Source organism: Phasianus colchicus, chromosome 2 (genome assembly GCF_987193195.1).
Source record: "Phasianus colchicus chromosome 2, bPhaCol1.hap1.1, whole genome shotgun sequence".
In the NCBI taxonomy this organism is placed as follows: Eukaryota; Metazoa; Chordata; class Aves; order Galliformes; family Phasianidae; genus Phasianus; species Phasianus colchicus.
The window spans coordinates 47651255-47673482 of record NC_143437.1 but is presented as its reverse complement, the minus strand read 5'-3'; the positions used below and the strand labels follow the sequence as shown (position 1 = coordinate 47673482).

Below are 22228 nucleotides of genomic sequence, written 5' to 3'. Positions count from 1 at the left end.
ACTCCTGAAGTGTTCAAGGGCAGGTTGAATGGGAAACTGGGCAAGCTGATCTAGTCATTGGCAATCCTACCCATTGCAGGCGAGTTAGAACTGGATGGTCTTTAATGTCCCTTCCATTCCAAGTCATTCCATGGTCCTATGATTCTGTTCCACTCTCCACTGTACTGACTTCTGACTAACATTAGCTGCATAAGGTCTTGAGTTGACAGTCACAAAACACCACACTGATACTTTGATGCTGTTTCTTTTAATTTTTACAGTATCACTTGGCTTTTATGTTGACACCACAGTTAGATGTAACATCACCAATAGATTTTGAAACTAGACTAAAACTCTCACAAATATTATGTTTATCAGAAAACACTACAAAATGCTAAACCTAAATTAAGCAAAGTTGATGAACTTTAATGATATTTCATTCAAATTACTAATCAGTCTCTTCACACCAGAGAGCTGCTAATTAAAACAAATCTCTCTCAGCAAAAGGAAAAATACATTCTTTAGGTTTGCAAGTGACAACCAAAAGGAAATCGCAAATGTTTTTATACATTTCATGTAGTTCTATATATTGTCACAAATCTGTACTGGAAGAAAAGTGTAGACAGATTTAATCTTATGGATACACAAAAGAAACACATTACCTGCATGACAAGGATGCATTATATTTATAGGAAATGGAATCATAGGAGGAGCAAGAGGTAAACATGTTCATGTTTTTCTCATATATCTAATGCTATGTACCATCTGTGAAAAATCAGTTTCATTCAAGAACTTCCCTTTGACCCTCAGGCATGTTACTTGTTTGATCCTGCATTTCAGCTGGGAGAAGAGATTATTTACCAAAGATGTGAAGTCCTATTCTAATGAGTTTTATAATTTAAAAATAAGGTAAACAGAATTGTTGCAGAATCAAACTAGAGAAGATCAAAATTCTGTTTAACTCTTTGGGTTTTCATGCAATGAAATCATGCCCATATTCAGTTACGGGCAAGATGAACTTTCTATTCCTCAAAACAGTGTATTTTCTGAAAAAACACCTCCCTTACTACACATTCTCCACCCATGCCTGAAGCCATACACTCAAAGCAGATGCACTAACATTACTGCATAAACAAAACACCGGGCAGCTAGGCAGGCTTCTGCAAAGACCTCTAGAAAATTCACACTTCTGCAGAAATTCTTTTATCTAAACACCAGGAGTCCAAATTAGTAGCACAGATGGCATAGATCCTGAATATAATTTTAAAATTAAATTTAAAGCCTGGGCAATAATCATCTGCAGTCAGCTTTAATCTCTGTATCCTGGCTTAATGCTAACTGGCACAACTCACTCACATGCTTCCAAAAACTCCTCAGAAGTTTCATCCAAACTCATTTTTCTTCACATTCTATGCTATAAATGTCTCTAGAGTCTTACTGCTGCTACTTTTTATTACAGAAAAGATTACACTCTCATGATACAGAGTGTAATTCATTTGCATGGTCTATACATCTGTATTCTACAGAATCTGGACTGTTTTACCAATACAAAATTAAATTGGTTACATAAAAGCCCAGATACAAAAATAATTAACAACTTAGTGGAGTTTTCATTCATAGACTAGCACACAGAGATGAAACATTCAGGAAAGTCTGCTGCCACTTTTAAAACACTAATGCACGGCTTAAACACCCAAGTTGTCACCTCATACTTGTTGGCTGGAAATGTTATAAATCAAGGTAACCCCAATGGTAAAAGCATGCAACAGCTTTCTGGATTTTCAAAAACATAACTATTTGGTAGCAGAGAGACAGCAGGAAAAATCTCCTCTAAATGCAACTTTCGTTGCCAGAAAAGAGAAAAGGTCTATTGTATCATTTATGTTTAAAAAAAGAAAGGAATATATTTTCTGTATTACAACCAATGAAAAATATTTTTAAATGAAAAAATGTCTTACCTTGAGAAGTTGAGGAAATGAACATGTCTAGTGAATAAATAGGGCTGCTCAGCAGTGCTTATGTTTTTAATCAATTCCATCTAAAAAGAATTAACAAATCAAATTATCCATGTTATTGCAAGGCATACCTGGAGACAAATATAACTATCAAACAATATACAGTGGTTTAATTTTCAAGTCAGCATTACTCAGGTTCTTCTCCACTATCCCTCCCAAACACTGTTACCAAGATAGCACTACTACTATTTCAGGCCTAAGAAAAAGGTTAAAGATGTAAACACTACTATGACATCACAAAGCTAACATACTTCCAAAAGTGGTATCAATTTAAAGAAAGGCATAAGCTAAAGGAAAAATCTAAAGACAGCAAGCAGCTGCTGTCTTCTGAAGACACTGACACTATCAGATAGAATGCCAAAATGAAAAATGTCTGAAAATGCAACAGAAAGCAGGAGCTCAATCAATTTGGGACAGAAGAGCATGGCAGAAAATCATGTCCAGACCATACAAATATTGAGCTACCTCTAAGAGATATCAATAATTATTTTATTTTTTGTTTTTCTGTTTTGATATTCTGACATTTTGCCATGATTTTTACATTGTATGTTACACTTTGTTCCTTCTTATCCACCTTGCATTCTCCGTTTTTTCCCTAGGATACACATCCTGTCTTTGTCTTTCAGACAAGACAAGGCATAGACATTTAATTCCTGGAACCAAATAAAAAAAGCATACATACAAATATGCTCTTCTCTACCTTCAACAATTGTATACACTTGTGTGCACAACAAGCACTGAAACAAATAGTTCATTCATCTTCTCAGGATGGGCCTTTCCTTGTTAAATGAGTTTGAGTATATGAAGCTTTATGTCTAAGAAGACAATAAACCCAAAACAATAGAACAAAAACAAGAGGTGACCAAAAGAAATAAAGAGTATGAATAGAAGAAAAGTGAAACAAGAAAACAAAGAGAAAACACATGATTAAAAAAAAATATATATATCCATATATATATATATATATATACATATATATATATATAATAATACAGCAAGAAGGGAATAGGCTTTAGATGGTCATATTCAGATTCTGGATTGTTCAAGTACAAACAAGTATTCACAAAGCTCCGCCTGTACAATAAAAATACAGCATACAAGAAATTCAGCAACCTCAAGAGAAGAACTTGCCCAGCCCCCATTTAGAAAGCCCATGACACTTTCTAATAATGATCACATTGAGTTTATATTGTTAATGTTCTCAGAAGACAAGGGCTTTCCTAGCAAAGCAAATAAATTGACATTTAGTTAGGACTGGTCACTTTCTCTGCCAAAAAAATTGTATTTGTCTGCCTTGCTTTCAGAATGAAACAGAGGAGATAGATACTCTAAAGACTGGATATCAGATGTCTCACTTAGTTTATTTTTTTGTGTGTTTGTTGTCATCCAGCCAAGTTACAAGAGAACTGAAACCCTCAGAACTGTATGAAGCTTTATGATATATGGGTATTTTATCTGTTACTCTGTCTGCCTGAATGGCAAAATGAAGATATTCATACAGGATAAAAAACTCACTATTGTCACCACTGTAATTCCATCTCAGAATAAACAAAGAATCATCATTATAGCATAAATACAAGATATAAAGATTATTACCTGTTCAACACAGGGGAGTTGGACTAGATGACCTTAAAGATCCTTCCAACTCTAAGGATTCTGTGATTCCATGACTATAAATGTAAGAAGTAATTACCTTGAGTTTAAATACATGGGTTACTTTAACATAGTAATGAGACAAATTGGAGGGGTACATGTGAGTACAGGAGCATCCCTTGCCTAACTCTGCAGCAGGTAACAACTGGCCAGCACTGTGCTGATTCTCACTGAAATAACACAGTACTTCTCATTGTGCTTCACCTCGTGTGGCAGGCTTGAGTCAGTCTGCTGCTGGACTAGCAGGGTACTTCTGCATCAGGAACAAAGGCACTCTGCAAAGATGCTGGACAGCATCTGGCTGCCTGGTGGGTTTTTTTTCATTGTTGTTGTTTTTTTTGTTTGTTTTGGTTTGTTTTTTTTTTTGTTTTGTTTTGTTTTTTTTCTTTTTTAAAGCTCTTGCTACCAAACTCAATCTCTTGTGCTATAATAACTTACTCTAAAGCAGATGCAGAATTCTGTTTTGACTTGAAGTACCTTCACATTTAGACACTTAATGTTCAACAGGACTTGTACGCAGATGTGGATAAAGCTACAATGTGCATATGAACAAACAAGTACAAAACATTCTTTTAAAAACCCTGCCAAAAGAGTAAGTAAGGCTCAAAAGATACAACACACAGATGCCAGGAGGGAAAAATAAATAATCGTAATGGCTCATGGCCACATGCAAATTGTGGCCATATTTCCCAAGGGCTCCTCTCTCTCTGATCCCACTTGTGCTGAACTGCTTTCAGCTTAATGAGCCAAATGTACTGCTCAGGAATACAAAAGAAATCAGCCCTCTTTTTAAAGTGATGCAAAAAGAAATAAAAAAATCTTTCAGTATCTCCCAGAGGAGTAGGGCCTCTAGAAGATCTCTTCTACAAGAAGACTGGTAAACCCATGGATGACACATGGAGAGAATGAGTAGTGTTCGAGACCCCTAGAAAGCAAGTACCTTTGAATGGAATGGCAATGATGGAAGGGAAGAGATAGAAGTACCATCTGGCAAATAATTTTAAACCACCCTAAATGCTGCTTTGCTCCCTAGCATAACATCTTTTACCATTGTGACACTTTCTTTAAGCTTTCATTCTACTTTTTTCTCCAAAACTCAATTTCTGCACTCACCCTTAAACAAGACCTTTAAAAAAGACCAGATCTGCAGAGGCAACTCTATAAACTGCAAATCATTTTTGAATCCTAATGTCCATCTGAGCAAGAAAACCAAGAGGCCACACTCACAGAAAAGTTTTCCCTTAGACTACTGTTCCACACTATAATTTTAGGATCTCAGCTGGCCAACTTAATCAAGTCATCATGCTTAGCATCAGCAGTGTTATTTATATTTGGTCATTGCTGCGTTGCAAATAACAATCCAGTAGATGGCACAATAAAATGACTTGGAGTGAGACTGCAAGGAGCCCTGCCCATAAGGAAAGAAACATGGAGGATGGCTTTGTTCCAGCCACATCATCGCTCCTACACCAAAACTCAACCCAGCCTTGCAAGACAGGACATCTCTCTCTTCCATAAACACCTATCCTCCACCATAGAACTGCTCAGAGCAGTCCTGTTTATTTCAAGATTTGTAATAGGTAAATCTGGGAGCAAAAAAGAAATAATCATATGATTATCTTGCCTAGAGAACATAAAACACATTCCTATTCTCTCAAGCTGCTGTGTTTCATTGGGAGAGAATCTGTGGTCACAATGTACAAAGATAGGATACATGATTTTCCAGGTCAGATCAGATGGATGACACTATGGTTTCCTCTAACTAATACAAATAGGATAAAAGATTATCTGAATCTGACTCTCTTTTGAGTTATTTACCTTCTTCTATACAGGCTACCGTCACTCCTGAAGGCAAGTAGTATCCAGGAGGCGCAAGTATCTACAGGTACTTGATATATCACTTTCATCTTGGTATTACTTCATTTCCATAAACAATTCATAGCTCACAGGAATGAGACCCAATCTTCATTTTAACTCTCTGAGATTTGGAATTGTTTCAAAATTTTCTTAAACTCCCCAAGTTGCTTAGGACCAATTTTCTATCTTTAAAAGCACTCAAGAAAAAACTAGTGTGTTAAACCTGAATTATGAATGAAGCTGGTGCCCGTCCAAAGGATGTGTAGTAGAGGGAAATGATGTGAGGACAATCAGTTACTCCCATACGTATCAGTATTTGCATATCTGTAAACATAGTAATTTTTCCTTCTCTGAATCCAGGAACTGGGGACAGAGGTAATTAGAGGATGGGAAGAATTCATTTTGCATTGGTACATCTGTCACTTTAAAGCCACATCAATTAGGTTGCGTTTGTATACATAAATTCTACACATAAGTTCTGTAATTACAAGTTTCCAATTGTTGACTGAAAACATTACAGTGAATGGTAAGGCAAAAATTAACTCATCTTTTCCCAGAAGCCTCTCCCTTATGCCCACGGATGTTCAATGGCTGCACTCCTAATTGCTGGCAGGTAGACGTAATTTGGGAAGATTTCTTACTAAGACAACTGTAAAAGGCACCCAGCATACGGATTTCAGTTACACGTAATGTCCATAGTCATTAAGAACACCTACGTACTTAACTTTATTTAACACTAGCAGACTGCACAAGCTAAATATTTACAGAAAAATCTTGGCTGGACCAAACCTCTAATCAAACACAGGACAGACAAATGACAGGAGGAAGAAACATCTCAAGCAAGTAGCCCATGCTCATGCTGGGAGCATACAGCCCAGCCCATTCCTCTTTTCTCTCATTCTAATGCCTGGAACCTGAGACCATTCATTCTCTTAATTGCTTCTTATACCACATTAAAGATGGGAGAAAGAACAACAACGCATATGCCCCTTCCCTCCACTCCATTGAGCAATACAGGCAGGCCAGCAACAATGGACAAGGAGAAGGCTGAGGTACTCAACAATTTTTTTGCCTCAGTCTTCACCAGCAACTGCTCTTCACACCCCCTCGAGTTAGTGGGTCAGAAGATGGGGACTGGGGAAGCGATGTCCACCCCACCATAAGTGACAATCATGTTTGAAACCACCTGAGGAACCTTAATAGCCATAAGTCTATCGGTCCTGATGAGATGCATCCCAGATTCATAAGATAACTGGCTGATGTGGTCAACAAGCCATTCTCAATAATATTTGTAAAGTCATGGCAGTCAGGTGAAGTCCCTGGGAAAAAAGGGCAATGTCACACTGATTTTTCAGATGGGTAGAAAGGCAACATAGGCAACTACTGACCTGTCAGCCTCACCTCTGTGCTAGGGAAGATCATGGAACAGATTTGCCTGGAAGCTATGATAAGGCACATAAAAGAGGAGGAAGTGATACAGAACAACCAGCATGGCTTCACCAAGGGCAAATGCTGCTTGACCAACCTAGTGGCCTTTTATGATGGTGTCACTGCATCAGTGGACAAGGAAAGAGCCACTGACGTCATCTATCTGGACTTCAGTAATACCTCTCACATAGGTCCCATAACATCCTTATCTCCAAACTGGAAAGATATGGACTTGATGAATGCATTGTTCAATGGACAAAAAACTTGTTGCTAATTGTACCCAGAGAGTAGTGGTTAATGTATCAACATCCAGATGGAAATCAGAGACAAATGGTATCCCTCACGGCTCAGTACTGGAACTAATGCTCTTCAACATCTTCATCAATGACCTCAACAGTGGGACTGAGTGCACCCTCAGCAAGTTTGTAGATGACACTAAGCTGCGTAGTGTGGCTGACACACCCGAGGGATGGGACACCATCCATAGAGATGTAGACAGGCTCAGGAAGAACCTCATGCATTTCAACAAAACCAACTGCCAGGTCTTGTACGCAGGTCTTGGCAACCTCCACTATCATTAAAAGCTGAAGGATGAAAGGATGGAGCACAACCCTGCTGAAAAGACTTGAGAGTATTGGTGGATGGTAAGCTGGACATGAGCCAGCAATGTGCCTTTGCAGCCCAGAAAGCCAACTGTATCTTAGGCTGCATCAAAAGAAATGAGGCCAGCAGGTCAAGGGAGGTGAACCTGCCCCTCTACTCTGCACTGGTGAGGCCTCACCTGGAGTGCTACATCCAGATGTGCAGTTCTCAGTACAGGAGAGACATGGACCTGCTAGAGTGCATCCAGAGAAGGGCTGCAAAAATAATCCAAGGGATGGAACACCTCTCCTATGAGGACAGGCTGAGAGAGCTAGGGCTGTTCAACCTGGAGAAGAAAAGGCACCAGGAGACCTGATAGCATCTTTCTAATATCTAAATGGGGGGTATAAAAAAGAAGGGGCCAGACTCTTCAGCAGTGTCCACAGTGGTAGAACAAGACAAAATGGTTTCAAACTAAAAGAGGGGAGACCAAGATTAATTATAAGCAGAAAGTTTTTTATGATGAGAGTAGTGAAGCATTGAAGCAGGTTGCCCAGATGCTCCATTCTCAGAGTCATTCACAGTCAGGCTGGATGGGGCTCTGAGAAACCTTACATAGTTGTAGATGTCCCTGTTCATTGCAAGGCATTTGGACTAGATGCCTTTTAAGGCTCCCTTCCACCTCAAATGATTCTATGATTCTATTCAATTTAATACTTTGTTGTTCATATTCTACTCATGAAAAAAATCAAAATACAACTGAAAATACCTTAATCAAGAGAAAAGTTAGTGTTGCCAGGCATGTAACCTGTGCTTTCTAGCAAAAGTAATCATTACATTCTGAACCTATTGTAACTATGTAAATAAGCCATAAATCAAAATAAAGAGACTAAACTTACTGCAGAGCAAAACAGAAAGTAAATCCTCAGCTCTATAGCAATACATACTCCACTATCTGTGTTCCTGGGTATTTCCCATATGGCAACCAAACAGCTTGTGGAGTGCAAAAAACAATGCAACTATTGCATTAAAATTCAGTCTGGGCTTTCTGATATTTCAGATTGAAGCAGGGAAGACTGTTTACATATGATCTTTCACTATGTTTAACATGTTTCTGCATACCAGAGAAACGTAATAGATTATAAGGGTGAAAGATTGTGGCTGTTGCTACCTCAGAGGATTTTAGATTTTCTTATACATCTCCTAATCAGTAATGAATCAAAACAAAACTGAAACAACCCAAAACACAAAAACAATCATGCCAACGAAAATCACCTACCCCATACCCAACAATTAAGCAGAAATAGTTAAAAGAAGACAGAATAACGCATGATAGTTTGCCCTCTGATCCAGTGGAGCCATTCTGCAAACTCCCCAGGCTGCACATTGCTGACAGCGTGGTGCTAGCAGCCCATATGCACACAAGGAAGCTGTGACAGCTGCAGCCTCAGGCTCTGTCTCTGCCATCAGTCAATGAGTGGGGCTAAGCAGGGTAGCAGGGGTGACACTGGCTTCCTCCACAGTCTTTTGGCTGCTGTGGCAGCCCTGGATTGCCAGTCCCCCAGCCACAAGGGCCCTAAAAGCGTAGGTGATCCGCTCACTGCCTGTGGGATCTTGATGGCAATACTGGAAGGAGGGAACTTGGGAACTGCAGTAGCAACATCTGCTCTCAAATTTTAAATCGGAACAAACTGTTATATCCAAAATAACAAACACTGAAACTTATGCTCATAAAAAGGCTACAGATAAATAACCCCTAACCACAGGATGTTGTCACTGGTAGGCCTAAGTCTGTATTTTGATCACTGCATACATCCTCTTGCGGTTTGCTAATCTTAGGAGTGATGCAGGCATTAGCTGCAGCATTTACCTGAATCAGCAGATCAAAAGAACAGCTGTGGGTAACATGAAACAACCATGTGTATATGAATTAATCAGTACACTTTGGAGACTGGGTTTTTTTTGAGTTACATGCATCAATATCTATTGATGGCATTGACACTTGTGAGCACATGGTTATCCAAGATACAAATGAATATAAATAATAAAATCTTTTGGTCTCAAAGTTGCAAAAAGGATGTCCTTTATAGTTTTAATGAAACATGAGTTTAAGGGAACATAAAAAAGGAGTATCTAGATAGAGGGGTTTCACTTGTATTTATAATACATAATAACATGAAAAAGGCAGATGAGTAAGAGGCTGAGACAGGATCAAGGATGTGTTAGACTATGGCAACATGGTTTACCATGGACATGGGTAAAAATTTTTTGAAGCAAGTGATTATTAAAGGTGGATTAGAAACTGCTGGCTTTTACTTATATGTACTCTGCTTAAGAGACCCAAGCTAGCACTGCATGTGCTAGCATGTCTATATGACAAATGGCTGTGCCCTGCAGATACATTAATACAGGTCCCAGAAGCTGTTAGCACCTAACTTCACTTGTAGTAACCCTTCTTACATCTCTGGACTGACGCTGGGCTAATTGCTATGCTGAGTACATTCAAGAGCAAGTTTTTCTTGTAACCCTCCACATCGTGTTGCTCTTGGCTCTACCATTCATTTCTCCTGTTAACTGAAGCCACTTCAAGGATGATGATTTCTGGCACGTTACTCAGGTGAAAGCAGTAATACAACTTTTCAGTGTGATTTCTGCTTGTATATGCCTTTGTTTCTCAGCTTCACAAACGCAATAAGAGAATAGGCTCTAAGTTGAGCAGGAGAAGCTTACCTGTTCATTTTTTGTCAGTCTTGTTTTGTTATGAATGTCAGATGTTACCAGGTTGAATCCATGTTTTTCTGATAAAATTCTCAAAAGCAAAACCACAGTTCTACTCCCACACTTTCCAACTCTGTTGTAGACCACCTGGCTGGGGAAAGGAAGTACCTAAGTAAAGATTGAAAAATATGGAGTCAGTATATTGGTATTTTTGCTTTTTTGTATCTCAGTCAGAGAATATTTTGCCAGTATACCAACAGATATGTAGAAGAGAATTTCTAGGATTCTGCTCACATCAGAAGGATTCACTTCCAGCAGCAAGCTATCAGCTCTTCAGAATAAAAAGCACATCATTCAGGAGATGACAAACAGAATTTCCCCTTGTGATACAGTTTACAGTAACAGCGCAGATTAGTAGCCACTCAAGAAACACTAAACTACTGCTGATGACTTCCAGTGAAGATGGTGATGAGCTTAAGCATACTGACTGCCTCCATACAACGAACTGCAGTGAACGAGCACTGCAGTTTGGCAGCTCCAAGTGAAGTTGACTAATGAAAGAGGAATGCTTGAGTTGCAAAACTTCAGTTTAAAAGAAAAAAAAAAAAAAAAGGAAAGCAGCAACCAACTGGAGAGAGTTAAAATTAATCATTTCCATCTTAAATATAAACAAAAATCTTCTGAAGACCTACAGAAGGAATCTGACACTAGAGAGGCACGTACTTGTGCAACAAACAACACCATTAGCAACTGCTGGGCCTGGAGGACAAATGGCAAACTCTGGTCACACAGGTGATGTTCACTCGATGTCAAACCAGACTGGACACATCTCAACTGCCTACTGGCAGTGGTCTCCAGCCCAAATCACTATTGCAGCATGCTCTCCCTCCCTGTTTGTTTGGGACATTGTTAGTTGACTTGGGCTAAAACAATGCCTAGGATTTATCTGAATAATTTAACAGAATAGGCAGCTGCGATCCTAGGCCTGGCACACCTCATGCATGTGCTGCAGGCCTCGATGTTCTTTACAAATATCATCACTCTGAACCTGTAGACAAGTTTTTTGGGGGCTCCAAAGCACAAAAGAGAGGGTAAAGAGAGGGTAGAAAAGTTTGATATTTCTTTTCCCAGTTATTTCTCCAAAATTCCTACCATAGTTTAGCAACAGTTATTGTATGATATTTATTACTGCCTTTGAGGCAAAGAACAGAGAGGCCAGGGGTTCAGGTGGGGTACTTGGGTGATTGTACTAGTATTTTTGTGAGGCACAACTATCAGAGCTTTTAATAATAGTGAACTAAATGTTTTTAGGCAGCTTAAGTATTCTAGATAAGAAGTTCTTCAAAAATAAACATAGCAACATGCCACTGACACTGCTTTGTATGTTTGACTAACATTATCAGGTTTAGCATTTTAATCAAGGAGTTTTATTACCAGGTGTATTGAAGTTCAGTTTAGAGCAATCATGGGAATAACAAGATCAACAACACACAAAGCAGTCTGGTTTGACTCCCAAATCATCCAGGGAAAGGTGACGGCTCTACAGTCACAACTTTCATGGAAGAAAGAATTGGATAACTGAGAGGTGAATGTGTTATCGTGATTTGTGGGCGTAGAAAACAATCACAATATCCTTCATTACAGTAAGCCCAGTGATGAATTATGGCTGCATGTCTGTCTGCATCTAATGTAAAATTGTACATTAAATTAGAATTTAGAATTAAAACTTAGAAAAAATTAAGATTTAGAATTACCATCTTGAAAACAGCAACCTGCAGGCTTGCCAAACTGAGATCTGACGCAAACGGATGAGTACCTGTCTCTGCTCCACGGACTGAAGTTGCCTCTTAGCTATTACCTTTCTTAGCTATTACAGCCAGCAGGGAAAAGCTTGTCAATTACTTCTCCAAATGAATATGTAGAAATACCTTTTATTAACTGCCAGGTTACAAACTGAAGATCATTAAGCCGCTTTCATACATTTGCACCAGCCATTTTCCACTTTTGGAAAATGTGGAAAATGTCTGTCTTGCCATTGAGTCAAGAAAACCAGTGTCATGATTGATGGACTTATCTTTTAAATATTATATATCCTATCACAATTTAGACATGTTTCATGATTTTTTTTTTTTTCTATTAGAGCCTTAGTTATTTGTTTATATTCAGTCATGCCAGGTACAGTGCCAGCAGTATACCAATGCTTCTCCTCTTCTGTCCTTGCTTTGCCCTATCTACGTCCCCTACAGATCTCTGTCACTAACCTAGGCACACCACAGCTTTTACAACAGGCAAAAAAGGCATCCTCTGCAGACATGATCTGGCAGAAGTAGTTTTCTGTTCATTCAGCAGTTCTGATTTCTTCAGTATATTGAGACAGGGTCATTGTTTACTATCCATTATGTATTGCATGGTAATTTTAGCTATTCCATTAAAAATCAACCTTGTATCTCCTAAGTTTCAGCTGATCCTCACTGGTAGTGAAGACAAGACTGGTGAAGCACTGACCCTGCACATTTTAGCCTAATGTTTCTCCTCAAAATGCCAGTCCCTTAGCTCATTATCACCCATGCAGCATCTCTTTGAATTCTGATCCTCAAAACAGAGTACAATGCATTTCACTGTACTTGTTACTGCCCAAATGCTACTGCTGCTTGATACTTCAGAATTTCCTCAACTTAAGCTAGATATCAAAGCAGAATGATGAGAAATATTGTAGGCATCTACTTTGCACAGCCATTCCTGCAGCATATAGAAAAGACCATCCAGTCCACTTTGTAAGATGAATAAAACTTTTGTTATTTATTCTAAGAGTAGAATGTTTTGTCATTCCAGTATATGTTTCTAATGTGTCAGAAGTCAGAGTACCACTGCTACATGTACCATGTCTTTATAAATCAAACAAACAAAACAAAACAAAAAACCACATAAAACAAAAACATAGAAAGATTCTATTGCTCAGGATCACTACAAGGAAAGAACTATTTCATGTTATATTTAATATTTGCAGATCGGTTTAGAAGCTCATATAATAAAACTGGGAAAACAGAAAATCAGAAAGTACAAGCAGAAATTCGCTGTTCTAAAGGAAGCTGGATGCAGTTTTGTTTTCCTGGACAATTTCCATGGGTTATTTTTTCAGCAAAAGGCATTCTGAAGTCACATTATCACATTAGACAAATATTAGGTACAGCAAAAAGCAACAGCATTAAAAGGTATAGATGAAGAAGCATCTGCTTTCAAGCCTTTTTAATTGGCTAACATTGTCAGGACCTCACGGTTTCACCTACAACAGTGTATGTATGCCACTCACATAGGGAAAGCTTGTATTTCTATTAAGAAGGCTGGAAAAAAAGGGTTTCCATATACATGGCCTGGTTCTGCATTTCTGGTATGTCTCATGATATTTGAGCAGCTAATAGATCTTCATCACAGAAACAAAATGAATCCTCAAGCAGCCCCTAAGATTACTTCCAAAGAGAATTGCAAACTAGAAAAAAAAAATAAAAGGAAAAATAGGGATACCCTTACAATGAATGGGAACATACTGAGAATATTCGCAGCATTTTTTTTGTCAACATTATACATCATTACCAAAGGAACATTATTATTGTTACCATCAGCAATGTTTAGTATATCCTTCTCTGCACCATAACCATAAAAGCTATTATTCCTCAAATTAGCTGGGGAAGGAATAGGTATTTGGCAGTTGCTGGTTTGGTTGAGCTTTCTCCAGGACGTCTCATCTGTTGATACAGTAGTGAATGTGGGCCTCCCAGGGCTCATCTAAAACCCACAGAACACACAAAGCCTTCTCTTTTTGCAACATGTATATGAAAGTTTTCTGTGAGAAACCTACCTCGCTTAATCTTTATCAATCTTTTCCACAGAAGCCTTTCTTTCTATGAAATTCAAAATCCCACCCTTAACGACTTCAGAACTCTAAAGGTCATGAATTTAACATCTGCATTGCACAGAGGTAACTAACATTTGATTTTGTAAGAATTTGTAAGGCTATGGAAACATTAAACAATGCTTCACAATTATTAACTGCTTTGATTTTCATAGCAGAGTTGCATTTTGCAATACAGTGAGTGAAGTTTTCTACCTGATATTTCACTCATTTCAAGTGGAATTTTACTGGACTCAGATTAAATTTAATTTCTAATTAAATCCCTGATTTGATTAGCCAATATCTTTTGGCAGAATCATACTAATATAATTCTTAATTAGAATTCTTAAAAGATTAAAATAGAAGTGGGGCTTTGTAAAGTTTCTGTTCTACATACAAACAACTTGCCAGCCAAAATCAACAAGTGATTCTAAGTTGGCCAGTTCTCACCTTTGTCTCCAAAACTCATTTTCTCAGGTAGGGCAGTTCTGTTCTGTACACAGACAATAACCATGACAACCCCTCAAAAAGAAACCATAAACAAATACTCACTACAGATAGAGAAATCTGAAATAAGGGGCAATTATTTCCAGCCAACTGTTTAGTTTGAAGGAGGCCAATATATCAATGCCCTGATTGAGAAAACATCTGAATGCACTTTGGTAAAATCAGACAAGATTCAAGATAAATGCTACAGCTCTAAGACTGCTTTAGAAGAACACAATAATTAACTGTAATCAAATCTTCACTTGTAGTGCTGCTGAATACGGCTAGCTTTAAGGATTCATTGCTGGAGCTTTGCTCAGGTTTTATTTACGTCACTACTCCACTTTAACACCGAAATGCACCAAAAATTACACCTGATAAACAAAGCCATGCAGCAGAGAGATTTTTGGTACTTGAGCAAGTATTTGTTTAACGTGACCAATTCTCTTTGGACAGTGCTTATCTGTTTTCAGCATTTTAGAAAGCGTTTAAGTTATTTCTTAGAAGTAAAAATACTTCTTCCAGAAACCTGTTTGAATCAAGCAGATCTAGAAAGGCAAGACATTGAAAACCTTTTTAAAACAGGAACTTTTGTTTTCCCACTCACAAAACACACAACAGCAAGAATCAGACAATATAAGAAATCATGGCAGAAGAGACATTTGAAAAAAGGCTCCTATTATGCTAGCAGAAGCAAAATGATAAATAGCAATTTGAGATTTACAAACTCCTAATTGGATTACATTTCATTATACAATGTGAGTACGTATCACATAGACTAACTAATTGTTGAGGTGATGCTCTGGGAACGTGATAGTCATGTAACACTGCACAACTTCAAAACAATTACAGAGTGACTTTACTGAGCACTGCATCAAAGCCCAAAGGTAAAAGAAACAATTCAAATACATAATTCATTTTGGAGTTATGTGAATTAGTACTTACAGCTATAAAAAAGTAAAATCCACAGTATAATTACAACAGCTCTTTCCAAGGGTTTGAAAAGCTATACAGCAATTTACTTGTCATTTTCTTTTCCCTTTTTGTTCACAGTTAAAGAAGGTGACAAGAACCATTCCAAATTAAATCCAAAGGAAGAAAAATCATGTTTAATGAAAATTCATTTTGCAACAAGGATGACAACTGCCATTTTCAGAAGCAGAGCCATTTCTCAGACAATGTGACAAAAATCCATGCTCCTGTTTTCAGAGGAGGCTTTGTTTCCAGGTGAACCTTTGCACACTTAACAAAATAGGCCGGATAATTTCTCACTGTGCCAACAATTTAGGGATCCACCCAAAGGCCCTAATAATTCCACTTTTACTGAGCCAAACGCAGTATATTTGTGCTAATTCGCCAACCATTTTCCAGCCCAGGAAGTATTTCCTCAGTTAAATAACTCATGTCAGAGACACATATTCCCGGAAAGGTGTCCATTAGTTCCACAAATTACGTAGATAATTATGTGCTTATATGTAAGATAGGTCAGAGGCTGATCCCAGAACAGGTTTCTCCTTTTTGAGCAGATACAATTTGGGATCAGATAGTACTCCACCTCCGCAACGTGAATGTGGCATCAACACAGACAAAAATTATAAGATCACAAAATTAAGCACTTGCTGATGTTACATATCGCTATCCACCATACAACCCCAACAGTGTCCGCAGCCCATTTTTCTCTGATATTTCTCCTCCTCCTGTTCCAGCACCCCAGAAAGAAAATCTAGAATATATTAACCACCACGCATTTAATTTTTACATTACCTTCTACTGATCCCAATGAACACTTGTTCTCATATTGTGGGTTTCAAGAAGGCAGACTGTATAATTTAATTATATGCTTTGAGATCTTAGATTTCTCGGATGCCTCTTTTTTTCAATTAGGTTTTTAGCAAGCTTGACAAAGACTACTTCAAGGAAGACAAACACTGAGGCCAATAAGAGAGAGCACACTCAGAAGACTTTAAAAAAGAAGAAATCCAATTCTAACCAGAAATCACTTTGTTGCCGCTCACATTTAAAGCAACGACAACAAAGAATTACTAACACATTTTACATTTTTACTTACATTTTAGTAGAAAGCATGGTTGAAATGTGAAAGAGTTAGACTCTCCTCCTCCAGCTGAACCAGATAGATATAATTAGATGAAGTACTACCATACTTAATTTCAGAGCTTAAAGATCACACAGTCACAGAATCAGAGAATGGTTTGGGTTGGGAAGGTCTTTAAAAATAATCAAGTTCCAACCGCCTGCCATGGTCAGGAACACCTTCCACAAGACCAGGAAGCCCAGGGCCTCATTCAACCTGGCTCTGAACATCTCCAGTAATGGGGGGGGTCCAGAGCTTCTCTGGGCACCCTGTGCCAGTGCCTCACTGCCCTCTGAGTAAAGAATTTCTTCCAATGTCATCTAAACATACCCATTTTTAGCTTAAAAACATTACTCCTTGTCCTGCCACTACATTCCCTAAGAAAGAGACTCCCCCCACCTTTTCTGAAGGCTCTTTTTAAAAATTGGAAGGCCACTATAAGATCTCCTTGGAGCCTTTTGTTCTTTAGGCTAAATAATCCCAACTTTCTTAGTGCAATTACCTAGCCAATTTCTTATCCACTGAATGGTCCATTCATCAAATCCATATCTGTTCAGTCTGAAGACATGGAGACAGTGTCAGCTGCTTTGAACACATCCAGATACCCGCAGGTACCTGTCTATCTACCAGCAGAGTGTAGCGATACTAGAAAAAGATAAGCTTTTTGAAGTACCCAACTCTAAAGCAGACTAGACTGCATGATCTTCTTTACGAGTCACTGAACATAACCGGAAACCACAAGAAAGACAGGAGTGAGGTTTGTTTGCAAAGTCTGAAATCTATACAGCTGCAGTGGAGCACTGAAAAAAGGCAGAAGAATAAACAGAAGAGCCTTGTGTTACATCTTACATCTTCATTAAGAAACTAATCCAATTGAAAAAGGATGACTTAAAAACAAAGCATTTCATCTTTTTGGCAGCTAACATATTTGGAAGAATGAGTTAAAATGTGTTCTCTAACGATTCAGCATTCCTAAGTACCAAAATAAATTGAAAACATAAGCACAGAGCACAAACAACAAAAGGAGACTGGATGTAGACACAGTACTCTGACTTGCTAAGACAAAAGAAAGGCATTACTATACAGCATCCTCCAAAGTTAATTATTTGTCCCACAACACAGATATATATACAGTCAATATCAAAACCTAAAACAATTTTTATCTGGAAAATACCGCATCCTTACAATTCTAACAAGAGCTCAGTCCAAAGCAGAATGAGGTCTGTATGTTAAGTCTCAGAACAAGACCCTTCACAAGGTAGCACATCTATACATGCAGCAACATGAGAAAATAAAATGAATCAGTACATTTTAAAATCTATGGGTGCACCCTGTCAATGCATTTATTTTTGCTTCTTTTATCCCCCACATTTGATTTACTTCTCTACAGCAGCAGATGCAGGTGAGCATAAGCTCTACTTCTGCAATCTGTTGCACAAGATTTCCCACAAAAGAGAATAGAAAACCGAGTTTATTTCAGGTATGTGAAATTACCACAATTTTAAAATTCAGCACTTGCACACAAAGAGGGAAACAAGTTGGTGAAGTGCAGCTGTTCTGTTCACTTAGCACTTTCAGGTGGTCGCTGATGTTAGACATTATCTTGATGCGCAAGCAGATTCCTGGCTGTAATCCCTCTGCTATGTTTGGAAGTGGTGGCAGCTCTATCTCCTCTCAGAGATGAAGCAGGTGAGGGGGAATCATCCTACCAAGCAGGGAATGGCTGAGGGCTACAGCTGAACACCTGCAACATTAATCACACCTTTTCCTCTCACCCATTCTTAGTACAGCATGCTTTTCAGTTTCCTCTTCATTCTTCTTCACCTCCCCTTCAGTTTGCAACTTCTTCACCTCTCTGTGGCCATAATTAGAAACAGGACTATATCTTTTCACCCTAACACTGAAGAGAACTGAACAACCTACTACACCAGAGGATGGCACTTAAAAGAATCAAAGACTGTCTGTGGCAGACAGAAGGATGCAGAACAGAAAGTTATTACTCTTTTCCAGTAGTTTAACCTCTCCTTACCCCATGTGAGCGTACGCAGATTGTAACAGAAAAGAAAGAATGGAAACACTATCATTAGCTCTCTTCTGAAAACCAGTATATTTTCATCTCTTAATTACAAAGTTCATCATGTTGTGACAGTCATCTTGCTGGCATGTGCCCATCTCTTAACAAGATAAAGGAGATTAGTGATGTAAATTGTTCACTGATGTTGACATTTGAGGGAACGTGCATGAATTCACGCAGGTTGAAGTTTTTCTTGCCATTTAATTACTTGGTTTTCCACTGAAAGATTTTCCACATGGTATCAGAAGGCCCTTAAAGTGTAGAACTCTTGCATGCCACATTCTAACTCCAGAGCAGCTTCACATTTTATAAATATATATGAAAATAAAAATGTTGAAATTGTGAAGTTTGAAACTGCTGTTTTTCCTCCTGGTACCACAGTTTGGTACACTGTGATTTGTTCAGAACACACTGGCACAGTTATTCTCTGTTTAAGTAGTAAATCCTATCACATCCAACCAACTTGTTTATATTGGATAGTTACAAAATGAGAGATATTAAGTAGCTAAGCCTGGCTTTAAAAGTTTTTACAATACGTCAGAGCATTGGAGTTCCCTTAAGTAACCTAACTACCTTTCAGTAGTTCCTGTACTTACAATGCAATATTCATGAGTTCACCCTGGAAGCCAATAATATTGGATTTGACAGGGGTGAGTAGTAGGCTAAATAATTTATTCCTCTGTATGCATTTGTCTTCACATTAAGGTTTAACTCTTTTGTATCTATTGTGGTTGACCATCAATCAGGCTGTTGCTAGAGCAACACATCATGGCTTCACCACTGATAAGGACCTGTTACACTGTCTCAGTGTGTCCTTCTACACATTACTTTAGCCCCTACTTTCATATTTTACTTTAACGTTTCCACTGTGGTCTTAATTACGCTCATCTTTTTCTCTGCACTTTGTGCAAGTACTTTATAAGTCAACTGCAGAACGAAATAAATGTTGTTTATAGCCATAAGTGGATTTTAATTTGTAAAACAGGCTGGTTCTGCTGAACTGTAACTCACATGTTCATTAGTGATGAGGTGGCTCTGGAGTATTCTCGCTCCTCATGTTCAGAGGAACTCAGAGAGACTAAATTTCTACCAGAGCTTCTGAAGATAACAGATTCAGTGACAGTGTGTCACCACTTGGAAGGAACAACAAGAAGCACCTACATAAAGGACAATAATCTGCTGGCCAGCTCTTCCAGAGCCAGAATGTAGTGAAAATGCCAGCATCATCTCAAATTACTCACAGGCCCAGAATAACTTACCCAGCTGACTGTAGTCCACCTATGCCACATTATGGAGGCAATGATGAAAGATTTCCAGTATCAAGTGCTCTCATTTCACCCTGCTGCCAACTGAAATTCATAACCTGGCTTGCTCAGACAAATCATATCTCATTCCTGCCAACCAAGGAAGGTCTCTTTCCACTTCAGTGGAAGGAGCTCATCCCCACACCTACTCAAAAATCAGAAATGGTGCCAGCAGAGAAGGGCCTCAAACTCTTCCAAGTTGCCAGCGTACTGCCCTGGAAATTACCAAGTCGTACTCCACTGCCCTTTGCTTACTTTACTCACCCAAACTTCTCCACTTGAATTACCACTACTCTCACAGGCCCACTCATAACAAACTGCCTCCTTTGCCTGATATTTTGAGTCTACCATTGACTACTCATACACAAGCTCACAATCTTTTTTTAAATTAAGGCTCTTTTCCTTAGTATCACGTTCTCATTCTTTTTTCTTCAAACATAGTGGCTAGAAAAAATAAAAAAAAATTTTCAGGTCAACTGTGATTCTTACAGAACTGTTTAACAGTAGCAGTTCAGAACTTAAGAACAGCATCAAAAAATACGAGGCGCATGGTAAAATTTAAAGTGCTACTCACAAGGCTTACAGACTCCAACCAAATCAGTCTGTCACTTTCACAAGATATCCTGTAATGCTACTTCTGTCCAGAATGGCACATTTTTGTTTTTGTTCCACTGAAGGTTTAGGTCTTCTAGACCCAGCTATAAATTGTAGTTTGGTATCATGAACCAGCGCATTTCCTAATCAACAGATAATCAAGGTGGCCATAATTTATTATACTACTTATTTATCTGGCATTCTATGGAGCCATGCATTTCTACTACATTTTGTTAGGTACTGCAACATCTATTCACTGGAATTTATTTTATGTAATTCTATTCTTGCTTGAGGGGATATGATTGAGTGATTATGATCTCCTTCCATGCTATGCCAGTTTATGAATATATTCCTGTCACGGAAAGAAGGAAAAGAAATGAACCAGACAGCTGCAAATGTGAAACTATAACATGTAGAATATCTTCATGTGATGCCAAATAATCTGCAAGGACACTTAGCAGGTGACCAAAAATCAGCTCAGTATGAATTACATCCTAAAAGTCAGTGAAAATACAGAGCTCTATTAGCTGCAGATGTGGGAACAATAATGCCCTAGACAGTATTTACATATAGTACATAATGTGGAATAAAACCTACCAGTGGCAAAATTGGTGATACCAGAAAGTTTCTGTTTTGTGTAATACTGGAGTGGCTGCTGTGTTAAAGGCAAGCAGAATCCATCTTCTAATAATGTATGCAGCTTGGAAATTATATTGCAAATCAAAAGATAAAATTTTCTCAGCATCTTTGAAGTCAACTGGATGAAAACTAAAGACTACTATCATTCACAAAACATGCAGATCCATTGTCTCTCTGTCTTTCAAAAATGAGAGGCTGAAATCACCCAACTTAGTTAAAAGCAAATTCACTGTTGTTGGAACTTCTGCAGGATGTCAGCATGCACAGTATCCCTCATGGATTTATCTTCTTGTGACAAGTAGTCTGCCTTTAATATCCCAAGTCTCTTTGTTCATTTACTATCAGTCAGCTTCCCCATATGAACACCTTTCTGATATACTAAGAAATGAAGAAGTAAAAAAAAAAAAAAAAGTTATCTCTATTTAGGGAGAAAAATAGAGAAAAGTAGTTTATTTTCCTGAAGATTCTTTATCAATATATGTATATATTTAAAAGAAAAAAAAAACAAAAAAAAACAACCCACAGAAATTAGTGCTCCACAACTACTCAAATCTTTGTACAACACAAACCTCACTTCATAGTAAAGATTCAATTCTAACATTTGTTAATATCTCTCTAACACTAGAGGGATGCACCATTCACCAGTTAGAGCTTGAAGAGACTCCAACTGATCATAAATAATGTACACTGGAGTAATCTTCTAGAAAATCAGATTTTTATTCCCTTGAGATATTGCAAGTAAGGAGAATACAATTTGAAAAGAAGATTAAATAATGATTCTCAATATTTCAACTATTATTTCACATCTCCTTTAATAGAAATAGGGAAATTGGAAATTTTATATATATATTTATATATTTAAATCCAAGTGTGTTATTGATTGTACTCGGCTTCAAAGCCCACTTAAATACAACAGTA

The 22228-nt window shown here is 38.0% G+C and overlaps 1 protein-coding gene across 4 annotated transcripts in view; it reads right to left on the bottom strand.

Moving 5' to 3' along the window:
* UST (uronyl 2-sulfotransferase) overlaps nucleotides 1-22228 on the bottom strand; it is a 156534-nt gene that overhangs the window by 69290 nt on the left and 65016 nt on the right. For 3 of the 4 annotated variants that reach the window (XM_090135572.1, XM_031612151.2, XM_031612162.2), the window contains exons 3-4: nucleotides 10245-10400; nucleotides 1938-2017 (exon numbers count right to left, since the gene is read on the bottom strand). In XM_090135572.1, coding sequence (XP_089991698.1) covers nucleotides 1938-2017; nucleotides 10245-10400 — 236 coding nt within the window. The remainder of the gene's footprint in view (nucleotides 1-1937; nucleotides 2018-10244; nucleotides 10401-22228) is intronic. The other variant, XM_090135573.1, reaches the window with a different exon arrangement.